Below are 17,137 nucleotides of genomic sequence, written 5' to 3' on the forward strand. Positions count from 1 at the left end.
CAACAGAAAGATTGTTAACTAGCGTTACTTTACACCTTAACATAAACTATACCAGACAAACATTTACTATTCTGTTGACGCTTAATGAAAACTCATTTGATACTTGAATTTCTAATGAGTTTCTAATGCGCACCAAGAAATCCTCTGTTCGAGACGAGTGCAGAAGCATGGCACGAAAGATGGAGACGGACTTTTTCCGAGAGCCAGTTGGCGACTGGTTGCCGAAACTGTGAGGTTATTCTTCAGAATCAAAACGAAACGAGCCTTGTTAGTACTCATAGCACAATTTAAAAAAATCTGTAATATCAGGTATATGAAAGTGTGAGATCCGATCAATTTTGTAGTCCAGTAATGAAAATCAACGACGAGGATAACCGTTAAGGTGAGGCTCCAAAATACTCAGATGACTTAAAATAATATACACCTGTGACTTGCTCTCAGCCCCGGAGCGTGTCTGGACTTGGTCATCAAAGTTCCAAGCATAACTTTGTATCCCGTGATTTATACAGACCGATTGCCTCAAATTATTGTCCAGTATTTAGCATGCAAGTGCGAAAACGATGCTTATAGTTTACACTCTAAAGAGCGCCTTGCGAGGTCACTTTGTTGCAGAATACCGAGACAGTCGTTCACGGGGAACAACTATAAGACCTTAGGGAATTACCAAGCTCAAAATATGTTTTAGACCCCCCCCCCCCCCAAAAAAAAAAAAAAAAAAATTCACGCAGGGACCATTAGCAAGAGAAACACCATGCCCATTGTCCCTGCGCACGCCACGTTTTTTTTTTTGTTTTTTTTTCTAGTTTTTTCTAATGATATTTTCAACACTTTTCATTCGCTGAGGTTCGTTTATTTCTCACCGTAATTGGCTGTCTTCCTGTTCTGCGGGAAAGTTAACCCGCAATCTTACTAAGCAGAGAGGCTTTGAAAAGAAAAGTTAGGATGAACCTCTTGATCAATCATTAAAGTGCTCCTATGAGCACCGCGTGACAACGCATTTCTGTGTAAGCTACTCTGCGTTCAGGCAATCCCAGCTAAAAATAATAAGGCCTTCGTGTGGCGTCATCGTGAGTGGATCCCCGACCGACCCGCCCCAAGCAGCAAACTCGCTGAAGCTAAACGAGAGACGCCGCGAAACGGCAGACGCGTTCGTCCTAGCGTCGCCGCCTGCTAACGTCGCGCTCGTTGTGAGACGCTGCAAGACGCGCTGGCGGCGACGCTGACGCAAGTCAGGCGGTGCTGCGTGGATCCACTTGTGATGGCGACAAAGGGAGGTGAGGCTCAGGACTTGTCTTCTAGGTGGTATTGGTTCAGGTCTAGGGGAGTCTAGCACATACAAGTGACCCAACTTAAAAGGAACGTGCGTCAATCGTACTTGGCCTTAGGGGACAGGTTGCGGGCCGTGTGGAAGACAGTCTGCAGGTCCTTGTTGTTCAGCTTGCGGAGGCTGAAGACGAGCTCGGTGAACATGCCTGGTGCGGAAGACTGAATGACCTCGCCGGAAGAATGGACGAGCTGGCGGAGAACTTCTTCAGCGCGGGCAAGGGTCCTTGCAGCTTCCTCGACATCGTAGTCGTGGTCGAAGAGCATGTCAGTCTCTGGAGCCGCGGTATAGACTGAAAGAACAGAACAGCAGAGACTTGACAGGACGAAGAGTGGAGTCCGTAAAAGACTTCTGCTTGGATACGCGCCGGGTTTAGTTTATTTCTCGACTAATACGCCACCCTTCTTCGACTTTTTCCGCGTGTCTCGGTGGTTACCCATTGAAAGGAACAGAAAGGAACCACCACATGTGCGCATGTTCTCGCCGGAGCTCAAATGTATCTTCTGTGACTGCCTGGAGTTGAGCTGGTTGGTTTTACATGCTTTGAAGGTTTCCAGCTGAAGGTATAAAGAAAAACGAAGGAAGGGAGAAAAACACAGCAGTGTGTGTCTCTTTTTTCTCCCCCCCCCCCCCCCCCCCCCCCCCCGTTTTTCGCTCTACGTTCAGCTGGAGACCTTCAGAAGCATGTATATTCTGGTAGCCATGGATCAGAATCCAACATAGCTTACCCTTAATAACAAACTAATCGAATTCGGTTGCAATAAGGCACGTGGCACATAAACGCTCACTCGCTGCTTTTTGGGGTCGAACGAGCAGGCAAAAGATTTATGTAGTCATGAAATATTTACAGCATAAATATATTGAAAGTGTCTGGAATTGCAACTGAAGTCCAATTTACACGTTGCCCACACACTAATGTATATTCGCCAGAATGCAGTCCTACTCAGTATATGAAGGCAACCGCAGTGACGACTACTCCCCATAGTAGAACTGCTGCCTAGCACATGCAGGAAACACTGGATGCAGTCTATGCATGGTAGCTTTGCTACATGCATAGAAAATGAAAGTAACTCACCGGTACGGGAAGGAACGCTGCGTCTCTGGGTGCGAAGCGTCATGCTCTGGAAGACGTTGGTGACGGCTCCGTTCTCTTGCCTCGAAAACGGACGTACCACGTGCTTCTCCTTACACTCGACCGACTCCAGGATGCTGTTCTTGTATGTCTGTTTACACTCCTGTTCACCCTTCACCACGGGCATGGACCGCAGATTCTGTGAAACGGCCAAAGACAAGCAGCAATCAAGACAGGAGTTCGCATTACTCCAGACGAAACAGTTTTGATGTTATCAGCATGAAGCTATAAAATACATGGCGGAGGGTCTCTAGTATTGAGATTCGAATACACCGTAAATATTATCATTCACTTAATAATTTTTTGTAATGCGCATGGGTAGCCAATCACTGATATCTTCGACGAGGGTTAAGAACTGTGAACAAATCGTGATGTTTATCTCAGGACTGAGAATGCTAAGACTAGCTCAGTGTATTCTCGCAGCTCTGCACAGTTTCTTTTGGCTAGTCTTCAGGAAGTGACAAAACGTGTTTCCACTGACACAAAAGGACAATTTCAGCTGAATTAATGTATAGCATATAGAACCAAAAACAGAGAGAGACCCTGCTCCGGAAGTTTAATGTACGAGGCATCAAACAGCTGTGTAGTTATCACTACTGTATTTGTCGTCCCTAGATAAACCTTTAATAACTTCTATCATCGCGTCTAGGAAAACCTTTCCATGCATATACTTCCCAGTAGAGTACTATAGAGCCAATCACTGCGATCTGCAATGACGGATCGGCGAATGACTTGACCGAACAGATGCCCTCAACCTACAAACAAAGACTACGATGTGGTATTGCGCTGGGAGGGAGCATGTGTAATGTCATGCTCAGTGTCAAAGAAAGGACTTCATTTTTAGGTCTAAACATACCTCCCGTCACGGCATTCACTGAGCTTCCTGAATTAATCCCAGTGATTGGCTCACCAAGTGTTCTGTTGTAAAACCGAGCTACAGATGTCTTCCGAGTTTTTCCTAACATTCCAGTTTTTGTTGGCACTCATTGTATCAGTTACAAGCTCGACGCCATTGGCCCCAGCACCACTGAGTATTGCGGCTTTGACGGGTGGTTATAATTTTTATGTGGCTAGATAAAGCTAGCAGCTGTTTTGTTTTATTACTTCCTCCTTTACTCCTGCTTACCATCGATCAAAGTGCAGTAGACGCTACGAGCCGCTGATGTCAATCAAAAGCGCCACCACAACGACAAAAAATTTAATTCTTTTTTTGTGCAGGTGCTATTTCCGGTTACACCGCTAAAGCGCAGTAAATGGGCGTGACCATGCACTTTTAGTTTTCAAGTTTGTGTTTATGTCGTCTATTTTGAGACTGCTCAGATTTCTGGCGAAACAGAAGCACCGATACCATTGTCTTTGATTTCGCTGGTCACTTACGCCTTCTTCCGCCGTGGCCTGCAGGGCGGTGATGCTGCTTTCGCGGTCCTTGCACTGGGAAAGATCCTTTGTCTTGCGGATGGTCAGGGACGTCCAGCCTTTGGGAAGGGTCTCGTACACAGTCGGACACTTTCCAGAGATGTCGACCTGGAGACATCGAGATAATATGTTTGTATTATGAGCAACTTTGTTCTACTCTTCGTTTTGAACACAGCAATATCAACATGATATTACTTTTTAAAATAATTTTAGGCCATTTTGGTTTGTGAGGATTGTCTCTGTGGAGGTGAGGTAGATTTAGGTTACGTTTAGGATACAAGGATTTAGGATACAAGGGTATCCTAAATAGCCCAAAAGCTTGGTACACTGCTGGGAAATATAACTGAACGCTTCGTTTAGGTTCAATTAGCGCTCACGGTGCCGAGAAGCTGCACTCTGTCTAGATTTACAACAGAAACGTGCATCCTTGATGGGCATCCAACCCGCTTTTAGATTAGGGTGTCCAGGCACTTTTACGATAGATTTTGTGACACCGCAAATAGGTGTTTTAGAAAAAAGGGAATAGAAAGGCTGCACTAAATGATAGAAGTACCAGTCTGATCATCATCTGAGAGACACCGATGACGATGTGTCAGAAACAGTAGAGATTTTCACAAAGAGCTCACCTCGACGATGTCCTCGTTGCCCTCGAGCCTCTGCATTGAGTTCTGGATCACCGAGAGGATACCCTTCTTGATGTTGAGCACACGTGGGCTATCTCCTTCAGAGGGACAGATGTTCTCGACGCGACCATCCTCGTAGGAGAACTTGAGCGGGTTCAGCTCAAGAGCCTGCTTGAGTTCGGCATGGCTTGGGGAAGGCCTTCGCCTACCAGGACTCGAAGGGTCTTGCTCTTCCAAGCTCGTACCCCGAATCTGCAAAATCATTGACAGAAAGGCGTTACTACGAACTCGCGCCTTAATTTAGGCGCTGACGTAGATAAGAGAAAGCGGATTCAAACAAGCTTCATATTATACTGTTTTTTCTTATCGCATTACACTGAGTCATGAAACAAATTTAAATGCCGTATTGAAGCAGAAGTGACACAAAGGTCTTCTGGCTATGATCAAAAATAGATTCCCATAACACCGACTGGTGCCTTTGGAACCAGTACAAACATCTTTGATGCTTTTCGTCGCGAGCCATTCTAGTCATTTGCATAAAGGACAGCAAAAAGAAACAAAGTGACGAATAATGGCGTAGCGTTGCTTTTGGGAGTTGGGGCGTATTCAACTGAGTCGCTCCTTTAACACAAAGTCAAGGCCGAAGTTCGTAGAGCCCATTCAAACAACCTTTGCGACAACGCTACGATGTCATTGTAGCAACTTACCAATAGACGCGCTCCATGAACTCCAATCCCAACTTTGCGGTTGGCGGGTCTAGGGCCCCTGTAGTAACCGACAGCCGTAAAACCGGCGGGCGTGGCACATATCGGCCACCTCAATATCGATCAACACGCAGCCGAAACCAGCGGCTACGTGATCTGGAGCCTAATATATTCCGCCACTGTTTATCGTAAACACGCGCTCGGGTTGGCAAAGCACAGGACACGCGCCGAGTTACACACATTGTTAAGGTTCGGCTATTGTCGTCATTGCGGCGATTGACACGATACACTAAACGAATCCTTGTAGAGCTATTGAGTAGTATTGATTATCACAAGACTAAATCAAGTACTCGCGCAATGCTCGGGTCCAATCTACGAGCCGCATTCAAATATCGTCACTGGGGGACTATGACAACACAGCGACCTCCAAGCATCAAGTTTCGCGAAGGGGAAATTGAAGAAAGACGATCGCTTTTATTCTTGAAATCACACCGCAGCAAAGCAGTTTCTTGGTCAGTGGTGTTGTGTGCGTATATACTTGGGTTCCATTAATGCCGGTAAGCTCGTGTAAAGTGAAAAAAGAAGCATTCCAACTGGGTATAGTTGCATCGCCCCATTAAGGTTGATCACTCACCTGGATGGTGAAGTCGCATCCTCCGAGAGACTCGAGTTCGACCTGGCAGGAGAGGTAGACGGCCGCCTTGTCGGACGTCGTTCCCTGCATCGACGTTTCCGTCGAGGTCGTGTAGCTGTAGACATACGTGGTGCCGGGCTTGTAGTCAAATTTTCGACTCTCTGCGTGAAAGAGAACAGGTGCTGTAGTGCATGCTGGTTCTGGTCGACTGTAAAGCTTGCCGACACGGATACTGAAGCGTAGAGTTGTTGAACACAGCCTATAATTCTATATTTAATATTTTAGAGCGCAGCTCTTAGGCGCCCGTTTCCGGGTTGAGCAACGTCGGCGTCGGCGTAAGCGCACGCGTTGCGTTACGGGACGTCACAGCTTCTCTCTAAATTTAGCGGGGAAACTGAATTGCTGTGGAGGTCACATGACGTCAATTTTCCCGCTAAATTTAGCGGGAAATTTTTTTTCTACATTTTTCGCTAAATTTGGCGGGAAAATTTTCGCTAAATTGCCCGCTAAATTTAGCGTCAAATTTAGCAAAATGTTTCCGCTAAATGGAAGAGAGAGAGGAGGAAGGGAGGGTACAAAGGGGCATACGGTCCCCTCCGTACCCTTCCCTACTCCTCCTCAAGAGCCGCGCTCTAATTTCGCATTAGAGAAAACTGTAAACTCTCACTTTTGGCCTATATCATAGGGAGTTTTCGTAGATCGTTTTCGCCGTCACGCAATGCTCTCCGCCGCCCTCTACGATACCCGGAAGTCTACAGTCAAGGCCATCGGCGCGCAGGCGCAGTAGCGGCCTCATCATTGCGGGGGGACTAGCGGAGGGGGAAACGCGGTCTACGAAAACTCCCTATAATCGACTAACGTTCGAGTATTTTATACAAAGGTCTTGGTAGTATGTAGGTTTCTGAGTCAGTGAGCTGTGCATTTTCTTGCTTCTGTTTTGACAGCTGATTTACACTTAAAGTACGAACACTTGCGATAAAAATATACGCCTCTGCTGAGTTGTATGCATGGGCTTAAACATGCATCACTCAATTTTGTAGAAATATATTTTCTTTGATCGTATAAAGCACGAACTTCGCTTAAAGTCCAGTCATTAAATTTTTTGAAAATAAATTTAGACATTGCGAAGCGACGGTTAACTTAGAGAATATTGATTAAATCGTGTAAATATCTTAACTCTAAATTATAGCATTAAAGAGAAACGGTGAAAGCCTAAGCACCTAAATACAGGACGTTACCCTACAGAATTGGTCAGGTAAAAATTGTTTGTTTATTCTCACTCCGACCGTATAGACCAACACGCGGCTCTGACGTCACGCAGCTGCAATGGCGCTGTCGACGGCACTTCGCATGCGCAGACGCTTCACGCGAATCTGGTTTCTGCGCATGCGCAGTGCCCACACCTGATGTGGGCAAACGTGGGCTTGTTTGTAAACAGCGTGTTGGTCTATAGATAATGAAGAATCCGATGAGCATAAACAAGGAGTTATTCAATGTGATAAGTTCCTAATTCCCACTCGTCTGCTTGCCCAACATTATAGCAAATTGACTTGAAAAGTGATTTCATTGACGTGATCTTAACACTTACCAGTACAATGCCTAGAACAGGTGCCACTTCGGTCCACCGGGCCTGCAAAAAGAAACAAGGAAATTTCCTAATGTGAGTTGTGAAACAATTGAAAGCGTGTTTCATATTTATACTCATTACGGCTAGCATGAAGTATTTAGAGGCCAAACAAGACGAGACAGGTCAAACGTTCGACCAGCCTTTGTTGTTTGTCATAAAAAACAAATGACAACTGGCTTCTGAGGTCACCATAGTCCCCTGGAGTAACTCAAAACAAGGGTCATTGCGTCTATTATTCTGCAGAAAACTTGCCAAGTCAATTACTAAAATGCACAAAGAAAATCTGGTAATTGACGAGACGCCTTAAAAACAACTAAGAAAAAAAATTGGTGTAACCTATAGATTTTGTTTTTGCTCTGACGCAGCAAGTCGTGAGCTGATTCTACGAAAATCGCATCGCAGATCTCATTTTTAAGTGAAAATTACTTTTTCAAAAACTACCGTTCGTCCAGCCCCTATAATTAGCGTGTTTGTTTTGCTGAGTTACAGGTGGCAAAAATAAACGGCACACTACATTTAATTCCTCTTTCTCACGAGAATTTCTGACTGTTTTTTTCAGTGGCACTCTCTAAAGTTTTGTCCCAGTTCCTTAACCAGTTATTTCTACCAGCTCTTTCTGCTAGGTTTTTCTACCAGTTCCTTTTACTAGTTTTTTTTTGTTTTTGCACTGGTCTTTGCTATTAGTTCGTTTTTAGCAGTTCCTTCCAACAGTTCTTTCTAACCGTCATTTTCACCAATATCTACCATCAGTTATTTCTATCAGTTTCTTCTACCAGTATTCTCTACAAATTCCCTCTACCGGCTTCCTCTGCTACTTCTTTTTACAAGTTTCTTCTATAAAATATTTCTACCAATTTCTATCACCAGTGTTATCTACCAGTGCTTTCCACAAGTTCTTTCTACCATCTTTACCAGTTCTTTCTATGAATTCCTTCCACTAGTTTATTCTACCAGTTCTCTCTACAAAACTCCTTCAGCCAGTTTTTCTACCAGTTATTTCTACCACTTCTACCTATTCCTTCTACCAGTTTTTTCTAGCAGTTTTCTACCCGTTTTTTCTGCCAGTTATTTCTACCTGATCCTTGTACCAGTTCCTTCTACCAGTTCTATGTACCAGTTTTTAGTACCACCTTCTACCTATTCATTGTACAAGTTTTTCTACCAATTCTTTCCACCAGTTTCTTCTACCACTTCTCTTCTTATCATTTTTTTCTTAGCAATTCTATCCACCACTTCTTTGTACCAGTCCTTTGTACAGTTCTTTCTACCAGTTATTTCTACCACATCCTTGTACCAGTTCTTTCCATAAGTTGTTACTACCAATTTTTCTATGACTTTATTTATTTATTTGCTTTACCCTTAAGGCCCGAAAACAATACAGAGGGGGAAGGCAAAGTTGGGATCAAAATAATGTACAGTCACTCATACTCAAGAGAAAAATGATTGGCTAGAGCAGACCTAAAGAAATTGACAGAGACACTTAAGACTGCTTACGTGTAGGAATGCTATCGCATTCCTACACGCCGCGCATTTCTACAAACAGCGCGCCACGTCTTCCTTTTCCAAACGACGCTCCGGCGGTGAGATCACGCTCCCCGCTGTAATATGTATTAAAAAACCTGTCCCTTCTAGCCAATGCTTTCCACCAGTTCTTTGTACCAATTCCTTCTACCAGTTCTTTCTACTAGTTCTCTTAATCAGTTATTTGGACCAGCTTTCTCTCAGTTTGTTCTACCGGTTTTTTTCTTCCATGCAGACCTTTTTACCTGTACTTTCTACCAGTGTTTTCCACCCGATCTTCTGTCCAATTCTTTTTACGAGATCTTTCTACCAGTTCTTTCTACCCGCTCCCCACTACTTTCGTGCATTGTTTCGTCTGCATCTTCAGTGACAGGTTGAGAGGTCAGGAGAACCTCCTCCCACCCCTCTCTACCTTAACGGAGCGAACGCAGGCGGGGAGATTGCCTCCTTCCCAGCGCTCGCTCTGCTTAAGTGCAAAGGGATGAGAGGAGTTTTCCCATGATGCATAACCTGTCACTGACTACAGGTTCGTACGTCTTTGAAAATATCTCAGCCATTTCAATTTCCGCGGAAATCTGTCAGGGTTTTCAACTCGACCCAATTGTCTCTTCTATAATGTCTTCTTTGCCACTCAAAAAAATGACTTGAAAAAGATCTGGAGCACAAGAAGCGCTCTCGGTGCACGTCTAATCGCGAGTCTTTTTTTTTCTTTTCTTTTCTTTTTCAGCGCACACTCGAAGCATTACCGCACTGCCAGCAGCACCCAGCCAGTCAGTCAGCCTTTGTTCGTTGTTCCAGCGCAAGCAAAGAAAGATCGCCGTATCAGGCACTTGAAGGGCTCCGGTCGTCGTCGTCGTCGCTTGTGTCCGCAGAAGCAGTATTGTTGCATTGTCGAGCCTTCGATCCGATAAGCAATATTTACTGGAGTCGGCACCGAGAGCTGTCCCCTTCGACCTTCTGATACAGGCCCGCGTTCGTTTGCTTTTGGGAACGAAATCGGCGCGCTTTGCGAACGTCTGGGCAGGCTGTCGAGCGAATATTTCAAGTGTAACGGTCTTTGAGCGCAGCTTTTGGCGTCCCGTATTTGCGGAAATAAAAACAATGATAATATGGGTAATCGAAACCTTTCGCTGGTGGATAAGTAAAAACTAAACAAACAAAAAAGGGGCGAATTTCTCAATTTTTTGAATAATTAAACTACTGATAACCAATAATAAAAAACACATATTAAAAATATCGGATTTTCTTTTCCCAAATTAACGCGAAGTAGTCGGGCCCTCGAAATATAAGACATTATTGGTGTAATGAAGTCTTCCCGGAACTACGCGCTATCGACATCAAAATCATAATAACATTTCACGTACACTAATAAATTAACTAATATTGCGAGTTAAAACATTAATAATTACATTATAATTGTATTATAATTACCTTATAATTGCAATATAATTTTGCAATCTAGGCTAAAGTGAGAAGTAAGTATAATTTCGTCGCTATGCCACTGTCAAACATGCAAGCCAGCATGTGAGAGCTTACGCTAGACTGTAGTTACTATCCGCTTATAAGTGCACATGCTTTGTGAGCTTCTGCAATATTGCATTCTTGCTAAAAGAAATAAGCACGTGACGTATCGTTCTTTGCGTTGTGACTGCGCAACGGGAACACCAATCATGTATGCGTTCATTCCTGTCCAAAATACGGCCTGCAAGCAAGCGTAAAGAACATGTCACTTGCGCATCAGAACTTGAGCAAGAACGTACTGATCACGTGACAAGCGTTAATGAGGTCTACCCAAGCGAATTCAATGGTTGAATTGAATTGTAGGAAGATAAAGTCACGTGTAGGTATCAACTACACTACGGGGTTTGATCGAAAAAAAGTAAACACAGCTTTTAGCCCGCGTGAATAAGCTACACTTCGCAGAAAGCTGAACCTCCGTGACAATGTGTGGCTAGTGCAGTGATGATAAATTGCGATATTTTGACTACATGACGTCGCTTGGACCGAAAGATAATACAGGAAAAAGAAAATTTACCTACGAGCCGATGTACACTTAAGCCACATTTCCATCGAACCAAAATTCGAGGTTGTGGGTGGCTGTATCAAATTATGTCAGTGAAAATCTTGTGAGCATGAAAGAACATAGTATCGTCTTTCTAAGTTTCCATGTATGACAAATCAACACATGGATAACACTGTTCTGATTTTTTTTTTTTTCATTCTACTCAGGTATATAATAAAAAGCAGGGGCGATAGCGAACAACCCTACCTGAGTCCTTTTCTCTTTTTTTTCTGTCAGTTTTGGTAGTTCTGCATTGCATGTTATAACAACTTTATTATTTGTGCATACCTGTTGTAAAAGGCTAACCAAATGTGCAGCTAAATCATACTTTCTAAGTTTTACCCAAAGTTTTTCCTCACCTGCATTGTCTTACGCCCCTTTAATGTTTAAAAATGCTACCCATAACGGTTTTTTACTCATCCGTGCCACGTTTATAGATTAAGTGATGAATAAGTTGTCTTCTAACCTTCTATTTCTTCAAAACCCGTTTTGTAGCTCACCTAGAACGCTTTCTGCTCATTCTTCCATTATCATTTCTTCTACGTGCGAGCACCAGTGTTGCTTGATGGAGATTTTGACAAGGGTTTATTATCGTGCACGCGTTGACATTTCTACGAGGCAGAGACCTTCTTCGAGTGCCTGCGTTTCCAAGGAAAACAGATAACGGCCAATACGGATAAGAGAGGCTCGATAGTTGATAATGAAGTCTCGGCGTAGATGATAAGTGCTGTGATTTTCCGAGGCGTTCGGGTAAGCTGCTGCCATTCGTATTACGACAGGCCCAGCTTCTTCGCATTTTTTTGTCGGGAGAGTTTTTACAGCGGAGTTGCTAAGGGCTAGTTTCTCCAGGATCGTGTCCCCCGCAAAGAAATGAAGACACCGAACTCTGGACACCCACCGCCATCTACGAGCGACGGCGGCAAACCACGTATCTGGTTGCCGCCGTCGCTCATAGATGGCGGCAGCCTTTCCACTCTGACTTGCCGACTTCCGGTCGGCCATTACTTTCCGTTGTACAACTCCGCTGGTCTTCCTTCTTCACCGGAGTGAAAAGGCTGAAAGATTTTTTTTTTAAAGTAATATTTTAGGAGTTATGAAATCGATGAATGCAACTTTGTGATAATAATATTTGGTTTACTTGGTATAGTGCGGCAAATAACACTTTCTTTTAGCCGTCGTTTTGTTATCCAAATGTATGATTTCGTATCTTAGACAAAATTGAGGGAGGCGCAGTTTTAAACATTAACGCTGCCTAACGAAAAATAAAAACAGTATAAACTTCAAAAAAACATCCTAAAATAAACTTTTTGTAACATATTTGGAACCAGCTAAGAGGTTCGAGGAGTAACGGCGACTCAATCTAACCGCAATTTAAACCCGAGGGCGAGATTACAGGGTTAGCTAGCACTTTCTCTATAAGGCAGTTAAGCTCTGTAAAAAAAAAAAAAAAAAGAATATATTATTTTCCTCCTTCACCCTTTCTTTCTCACTCACCACACTTTCTCGTAATCTAAAACTCAGTCCCAGTCGAAGTGGACTGTTCCATCGTGGCTGAAAAAGGTCTTGATCGTGTCACTGATCGTCGTCTCCATTCTTTCGAAGAATATCTCAACAAGCATTCGCGATAAATCTCAGCTTCATTTAATCTCATTCACATCCCATTGTTCTTTCAACACTCTTATGTTTTCGATGCACACGAGTATCGAGCGAGACGCTTTTCCATCGAGTTTTCTCGGCGAAACTTGGCGACTTGTCCTTCCAAGGACCTCTGAACGCTGCCAGGGGACTGCGCAGTCAGCGACCATATCGTCCATATCTGCTTACAAGATTGGACTCTCTGGCGCAGCCAGCTTTCTTCTTTTTTTTCTTCTCGTATTTTTCTTTTGTCGAGTCACGTGCGAAATGTTAGACGACGTGCTGAGAAGGCGCGGAGAAAAAAAAAGGGAAGAAAAATAACAGTTGGCGATCGTGTTTCTGTTATTCGTATTTGTTTCGAAGACGCTTCCCGGGTTGTGAGTCAGCTTGGCGAGATAAAAATGTACCGTCGTTCTACGCTGATAATACGGGTGTATTATGAGCTTTTTTTAATTTTATTTTGTGCCACTTATAGCTTCAGATGTACAGATACGTGAAATATTAATAGAAACTATTCGTTGGAAAAAAAGGAATAAAAAACTATAGCATGCTCACCGCTGAGCTTGACAGAGGGGGAATCTACGTGTTCGGCGGAATAATTATTTCCCTTTCCTTTCTCGCTCGACCGGGCTGTATGCGTGACTTTAAGGGATTAAAAGCCAGTGACCGGCTGGTCCAAACGTCACGTAGCTTCCACCGCCTTCTCAGCTCAGTGGTCTATCGACTCTACGGCTAGAAATTCTGGGAGAGGAGGAGAAGGGGGCGCGCAGGGACCTCTTCTGACGTTCCTGTCTCCTCTCCTGCTTTTACGCACTGAAAGCTCAGTGAATAGACCGATCTCACCAAGCGCTCGACGCATGCGCGAGGCAGCCATAACTTTAGTTCACAGGAAGCAATCGGCAGTGCACGAGACTGTTCGTGCCCTGCACGCGCAGAGTTCAAGCGAGGTTGTCGCACGCGCAGCAAGATTAAAGTTCCCTCGATGCTTTGCGGCAGCGGTGGTGTAGTCAAACTGGCTGGTGAGATCGGTCTATCGCTTGGCATCTATCTCCTTGTTTTTTGTGTGCTTTTTTCTAAACGGATATTTTCTTTGATGCCTGCTTCAAAGCCGAAACTTCCGTAAAAAAAAAACACGGCAGTCTGGTAGAGAGTGGCTTGGCAAAGAGCGAAAGTTACGGTCCTCTCCAGCCAATCAGAGAGAGAGACAGACGGAACAGAGCACGTGACAGCTGTCCCTGGGAGTAGAGAGCTCTGTCACTGGGCCGTCACGTGCCTCTTTCTTATTTTCTGATTGGCTCTCTAAGGCCGCAGCTTTAGCCGTTTTCCACGTTGTGGGGGAGCGGGCGTGCACGTTGTCGTAGTTCCGCATTTCTACGGGTGTTTGCGATACCAGCGGCTCGAGCGAAAAAACAAAAACAAAAAGTATCTTCATCATATCGTCCAGACAGAGTTGGCGTCGGCTCGCGTTCGTGTTTGCTTCTTTTTATATGATTTTTTTTTTCACACTTTTCAGTTGATACGGCCCGAATGTAATTGATATAACAAACTGACGGTATTGTTGAAGGTTGTCTCTGGTGGTGTCACTTAAGATCGCCCCGCGGTACAAAATCTCCCTGAGTGTTTTGTCTAAAAGGTTTAGCTAAAACGCTACTGATTTGTTAGCAGGTTTGGTTAAGCTTCAGCGTCAACATGATCACCAGGGTTGTCTTCTCATTGGAAAATTAATTACTGTCAGTCATATCGCAAATGAAATGATGTGGCGATCGTATATCAATGCTGTATCGTGCAACACCTTGCTGGCTTGAGACAATTAAGAAATGTTTCGCTTTGCTTCCCCGTGTATCTATCATTTACAGAATAGATGTTTGTGATGGCTTCAGCATAAAGCTTTCTGAATAATATAGAAACTTTATTAATGGTGCGCAATCTATGAATTGCAAAGAAATTTTTTTTAAGTCACGAGGGAATGAAATTGTGCCTCAGCTTTTTTTAAGTGATTGTTTCAACTTTCTACGACATGTTTCTTTCAGCTTCGAGCACCGTATAATTATTATTGGGGAGGCTTCTCAGTAATACACACAAGACAAAGGTGAGCCAAATAAAATCTAAAGCAATTTTACACAATTAGCTAGTATTTGCATTAATCACATTTTCAGATCTCTTCCAGCACTTTTAGGCACAAAATGGAACATTTAGTTTCCTCTGTTTTTTAATACGTTACAAGCATCACATTTTTTTAGAAAATCAGTAAGATTACCAACCACAGCTAAAAAAACTCAACCTATCCACAGTTATCACAAACCGCGCTGTAATGCCTTCTTATAGTTATTAAAATCGAAAGCACAAAGTAACCACCACAACGTTCTATGGATGCTATCGGCCTCTCAGCTTTAAAAGGCACTTTGCTGCAGCGTGGAAACCTCAAGCATCGCCTTATTTTTCGCCGCCTTAAAAGTGCAGACTCATGATTTTGAATTACGCGCGTCGTTCATTCGTTTTGCTATTGCTCCCCCCCCCCCCTCCTCCTCGGCCCCCCATGGCTTGTTATACCACCAGTACAGTTATTATTACGTCGCCATTTGTTTTGTCTGGAATTTTGACTATTAATGCCACTTAGAAGCTAAGCCTACTTCAACCGACTCTTGAACGTGCGGAATGCTTATTGATATAGTTGAGCACGGCGAAACAATAGGCGACTATCGCTGCCTACCGTAAGCGAAAACATGTGTATGTCGCAGTCGAATCTGTAATCAAAATTCTCAAGGTTGATAGTGCTCAAGCGATTCCGGCCCGCAAAAGTTGTATAGAAAGCTGGATTCTACAGCCGCTTTGAATACGAATGCAAGAATTCAATGCATGGTTGGCATCGACACTTCTTAAAGGCGCTTGGCTGTCGGTGGTTTTTTAGCGTCTAAATTAGGTTAAATTTGTAATAGAGTTCGTCCAAATATCGTTGACTGCTTACGCATCCTAATTAGCACTTACAATAGCCGATTGCGCATACTATTGTGCATATTTTTTGTTTATTGCAAGAAGAGCTAAAAGCAGAAATACTTTTCTTTTTGCTGGTACTTCTCCTGTAGAAATGTACTAGATTGAAACATGCCGAAATACAAACTAATTTCTTGGTTTGGTATGCTATCTGAATGAACCCTTGACTAAACAGTAGCCGTCTCATAATAACATTTGGTGTGACTATCGTTTTTTATCCAGTATAAAAAAAGCCATTTGCCTTCTACTTTACCCAGAATGCCTCGGAAGCATGAAATAAATCAGTACAGACGATCCGTCCACTACAGATCATTAACGCTGTGTAACGAAACAAACGAATATTCTCTCATGGTAATAGTGCCATTATTCATTCATTATTACTTCCGTCAAATGTAACGGGCCTTTTAAACTGCTTCCCTCTTTAACTGGAACGAGGAGAATTCGTGCTTTAAATCTACTTTTCCAGAAAATACGTGCACTTTTGAATCATTAGCCAGTTCGTGACGTCGTTCACAATACTGGCGACGAGGATGGGATCAGGGGATGTATACTCAACGGCTGTACGTAGTGAACCCGGGTAAATCCAGTTCCTACCTGCGAAGGCCACGGCGGCGCAGGCTAGTAGTACGGCTGTCTTCATGATGGTCACAACAAGTTACATCCGTTGGTCCTCAAGGGACGTTCGTCTGGCGGTTGGCTGTGCTCGAAGCACGCCGTTGAAGCTGGCTGGCTGGTGGCGTAGAATTGCTTGAGAGGATGAAGATGAAACGTTGAATGAAATAAAACGCGTGTTTGGCGTATGCCGCCGTCAACCGCGTATGGCCCCGGCCCCGCGCGCTCATGAGGCTTATATCGTCGTGCAAACTTTGCACTTCGTTGATTGGTTCATCCTGGAAAAGGGGAGGGTCTTCTGGAGATATGAAGGATGTGTTCGTTGGGAGAAGGTAGGGAGGGAAGGTGAAGATAGGAAAGGGATTCCCTGGTCTTTCCTTCTTTTCTACCGTCTCTTTTGTCTCGCTCTCCTTTTCTCTCTTTCTCTTTGAGGTTTCGGAGTTGGAACTCGGGTCTTGAGAGATCTACCTCCTGAAGTACCGCTTCGACGGGCAGCCAGCGCGCCGGCCGGTTGGAGTGCTTGAAGCCTTATCGAATCGAAGCTTCGAGGTTCTCCTGCTGCTGAGGCCGTCACTCTGTTCTTTCTCGCACATTCTGTTCATCCTCTATCGCCGGCTTCTGTCAGGCCTATTTTTCTTTCTTTCTTATCTCACATACTTCTCGTTTTATATGTATAGGGATTTACGTAGAACTTGCTATGGGCCTCTGTGACTATAGGGTTACAGCAGGGACGTTTAACGATTGTTGAATCTTATACCTGCATCGTGACTGATATACGGTTTAGCCCTAGAGATGCTGAGATTGAAAATACACAAGGTTCATCAACGCTCCAATTATTATTCAGTTTAAAGTGCCG

At 44.0% G+C, this 17,137-nt stretch overlaps 1 protein-coding gene across 1 annotated transcript in view; it reads right to left on the bottom strand.

Annotated features, from left to right (window-relative positions):
- The window catches only part of LOC8035218, a 50,231-nt gene extending 33,903 nt beyond the window's left edge, over nt 1–16,328 (bottom strand). Inside the window, exons 1-7 of the mRNA XM_040205828.3 lie at nt 16,264–16,328; nt 7,422–7,463; nt 5,834–5,994; nt 4,499–4,747; nt 3,834–3,980; nt 2,400–2,595; nt 1,376–1,616 (exon numbers count right to left, since the gene is read on the bottom strand). Of these exons, the coding sequence (XP_040061762.1) occupies nt 1,376–1,616; nt 2,400–2,595; nt 3,834–3,980; nt 4,499–4,747; nt 5,834–5,994; nt 7,422–7,463; nt 16,264–16,309 (1,082 nt within the window). The 5' untranslated portion in view covers nt 16,310–16,328. The remainder of the gene's footprint in view (nt 1–1,375; nt 1,617–2,399; nt 2,596–3,833; nt 3,981–4,498; nt 4,748–5,833; nt 5,995–7,421; nt 7,464–16,263) is intronic.
- Nucleotides 16,329–17,137: the final 809 nt, after the last annotated feature.

The sequence above is a fragment of the Ixodes scapularis genome, unplaced genomic scaffold (genome assembly GCF_016920785.2).
Source record: "Ixodes scapularis isolate PalLabHiFi unplaced genomic scaffold, ASM1692078v2 PGA_scaffold12__126_contigs__length_90152505, whole genome shotgun sequence".
Classification (NCBI taxonomy): Eukaryota; Metazoa; Arthropoda; class Arachnida; order Ixodida; family Ixodidae; genus Ixodes; species Ixodes scapularis.